At 36.6% G+C, this 3,021-nt stretch overlaps 1 protein-coding gene across 3 annotated transcripts; it reads right to left on the bottom strand.

Annotated features, from left to right (window-relative positions):
• On the bottom strand, positions 1,368-2,632 carry LOC107613759 (putative dehydration-responsive element-binding protein 2H). Of its 3 annotated transcripts, none has more exons than XM_016315892.2 (2): positions 2,419-2,632; positions 1,368-2,266 (listed from the first exon to the last, which is right to left on the bottom strand). In XM_016315892.2, exon 2 carries the CDS (start codon positions 2,262-2,264, stop codon positions 1,749-1,751), a length of 516 nt encoding a protein of 171 aa, XP_016171378.1. In that variant the 5' UTR covers positions 2,265-2,266; positions 2,419-2,632; the 3' UTR covers positions 1,368-1,748. The 3 variants fall into 3 exon arrangements, with proteins under 3 accessions (XP_016171378.1, XP_020964446.1, XP_016171377.1); XM_021108787.1 differs by having other exon boundaries at positions 1,368-2,304; positions 2,419-2,628; XM_016315891.2 differs by having other exon boundaries at positions 1,368-2,284; positions 2,419-2,625.

The raw sequence follows: 3,021 nt of genomic DNA, 5'->3' as shown, positions 1-3,021 counted from the left end.
GTAAGTATTGTATTCCATTCATTACGATTAATCACATGAAACCTTACTAGTTACCGATTATGAACGCGAGTGTGATTCAGAAGAGAGACGAGAGGATGTTTCGGTTGAGTAAGAACAAGGCTTATTCGAAATCTGCAGCTGATACAAGATTTGATTTCTGATTCTCTCATTTTAAGGCTCTTCAGATAATTTAATTTAATTTTTATTTTTCCCTTATTCTTCCATTTACGTTGATAAATGCTAATGCAATAGTGTGTGAAGTAGAGTTCTATTTTTTTTTTTCACGTTAGCTTAATACGCTTCGTATGTTCGCAATTGTTGATCCGCGGTGATGAACTGATTATGCGTTTGGTGCGCAATTTGCAATGCAAGCCTCAGAATCTTAGCTTAATTTAAAACAGATATATTTGAGTGTATATATCTCTCTTCTTAAACAACAATCATAGTCATTGACTCATTATTGATTGTCACATCGGGTTTAGATATCCTATTATGTGTCTTCAGTTTGAATATGTAACGTGGACGAGAATACTCCTTTCAAGTAAGCTCGACATAGTTTAAATTTTAAATCATACATTCTAAAGATTATTATCATTATTTTGGACAAAATAATCAAAATAGTCAATTTTTAGTATTATTTTGGTCCGGGTTACCAACACAATAAACAGCAATATATACTCATCACAAAGGGCAATTAAGCTCCTATATGCAATTTAAGTTTTTTGTCACCTGGTCAGAGGATTTAAATCTCATACAGAGAGACAAACGTAGGCCTAACAAACTCTTATTAAGGCCCAAAGTTATCTGGATAGCATACGCTCACCCAAAATCATTACCACCTTTTCTAGTATATATGATTTTTGACCATTGACCCAAAAACTAAAACAAAATTCCCCAAGAAAAGGGATTAGACCCAAAAGTTAAGAAAAGGAAATATACTTTATTGTACCATTAAAATACACCTCAAGTCCTCAAGGCATTAAAAACGAATAAATAACTAACGCATGAAATATGTACCAAGTACTATACACTTTTTTATAATCTTTCCTCTATCTTTGAAGCTTGCAAAGTAATCATATCCTGGAGGTTAAGTAAAGAAATAAACTTACAAAATGTAATTTGCTGAGTGATAACCTATGTTTTCTACACCAAGACTCCAAGTGACATTCTACAGATAAACATCTTAATTGATCAGTAATGTAAGAATTAAAATTCATTCATCGACACTGTCAAAAAACGTCTAATAACACACAATTTGCGGTGAAATGTAATAAAGCATCAGGCTAATGACAGTAGTAGGGCGTAAATATTCACATATTATGTTCTCAAAGGATGTTGTTGTATTGTTTCTCATCCACACTCTTGAGTAATGAAAACTCAATACTATTCGATCTGTATAACCAATTTATAACCCAACCACCACCATGGATAGAAAATCCAGTGTACTAGACATAGATATTAACATGAGCAACGGAAGCAAGATTAACAAACCACATTGGCACATGCAGTGTTCTAACACAATTCTAGTAGAATGCACAGCATTTTCCACTACTTCCAAGTAAACTATATATGACAATTGTAAGTCAAAACTGGACTAGGATGTCCAGTGTGGTGCATTAGCCCAAAAGCTGAAGAAAAACGAACACTTTCCAAGCAAGTTCCAAGTCTCCTTCCGTCTAAATCTAAATCATTACAAACTAGAACCGGCTAAGAGTTCTATATAGCCATGAACAAAATGTACATACACATCAGGAGGAAGAAGGAGGGGAGTTACTACCCCCAGATTCAGCCTCCACAGCCTCATGCTTTACACTTAAGGATAACGAGATGACATCATCATCGTGGTGGTTTTCAGGTGGAGAAGAAGAATGGTGGGAGAAACTGGAGACAGAGACGTTGGGGAAGTTGAGGCGGGCACAAGAACCGTACATAGCGCGGGCAGCTTCGTCATAGGCAAGGGCAGCACCAATGGCGGTCGGGAAAGTTCCAAGCCAAAGCCTGCTGCCTCTGTTTGGCTCTCGAATTTCGGCAACCCATTTTCCCCAAGTTCTCTGCCTCACTCCCCGGTAGTTACACCGCGAATTCTCAGGTCCCCCTTTTCCCTTCATACACCCCTTCTTCGACCCCTTCGCCGGAACCTTCCGAATCGGTTTATCGGCGTCGCTGCTTGAATCAAGCTGTGCGTTGTACTCTTTCCATTTTGCAAGTATTTTTGCTACCGACTTCGATCCACCATCCCCCTTCGTGTTCCCTTTCCCCAACATTTCTGCATGCAATGCAAACCCTAATTTTACAACACTTTGCCTTCATTAGATTCGTTACACCGAAATTGACCGAAATAAAATCAGATTTAAAGAATTCTTTGAAACTAAAACGAAATGAAGAGAAGGATAAAGAGGGAGGAGGAAAAGAGCTAACCTGAGAGGAGGCCCGAGTGTTTTAGCTGTGTGATCGGAATTGGAAAGATTAGGGGCACATGATTGGGGACAATGAAGAATAAGAAGGAAGAAGGAGGAAGATGTTGAAAACAGAGATGAGCACCGACAAGACAAAGAAACTAGGGTTCACTAGCCGCCTGCATTTTGTTCCTACCACTATACTCCAAACTAGACAACAAAATAATGAGACAATTATTTTGATATTCTTTTATAGTTAGAGAAATTATTTTTGTATATTATTATATAATAAATTTATGGATAATTCACCTAAACAAATAGAATTGAATGTAATATTATATGGATGTTCTAAAATCAAACTATTTAAATGTATGTTCGATTTTTATGTTCATTCTATGTAAATTAAAGTTATTAAACTCAATTTAAGTGTTGGACAAATATTTCGGTTATACTGCCTTGTCTCATAAGTTCAGATTGGTGTGAAGGTTCAAGGGAGGATATGATCTTTTAGATGTAGGTTTTAAGTATTTTATGGTGAAATTTGATCTTTTAGAAGACAGAAATAAGGTGCTTTTCGACGGTCTGTGAATGATTGTTGGGCACTATCTTCCTGTTAAGCCATGGA

Source organism: Arachis ipaensis, chromosome B08 (genome assembly GCF_000816755.2).
Source record: "Arachis ipaensis cultivar K30076 chromosome B08, Araip1.1, whole genome shotgun sequence".
Lineage (NCBI taxonomy): Eukaryota > Viridiplantae > Streptophyta > Magnoliopsida > Fabales > Fabaceae > Arachis > Arachis ipaensis.
The sequence above is the reverse complement of the archived record's forward strand: the minus strand, read 5'-3'. Positions and strand labels throughout refer to the sequence as shown.

What these genes read in the sequence shown, in the direction of transcription:
- LOC107613759 (XM_016315892.2), bottom strand. Translation starts at nt 2,264, where the DNA reads ATGTTGGGGAAAGGGAACACGAAGGGGGATGGTGGATCGAAGTCGGTA.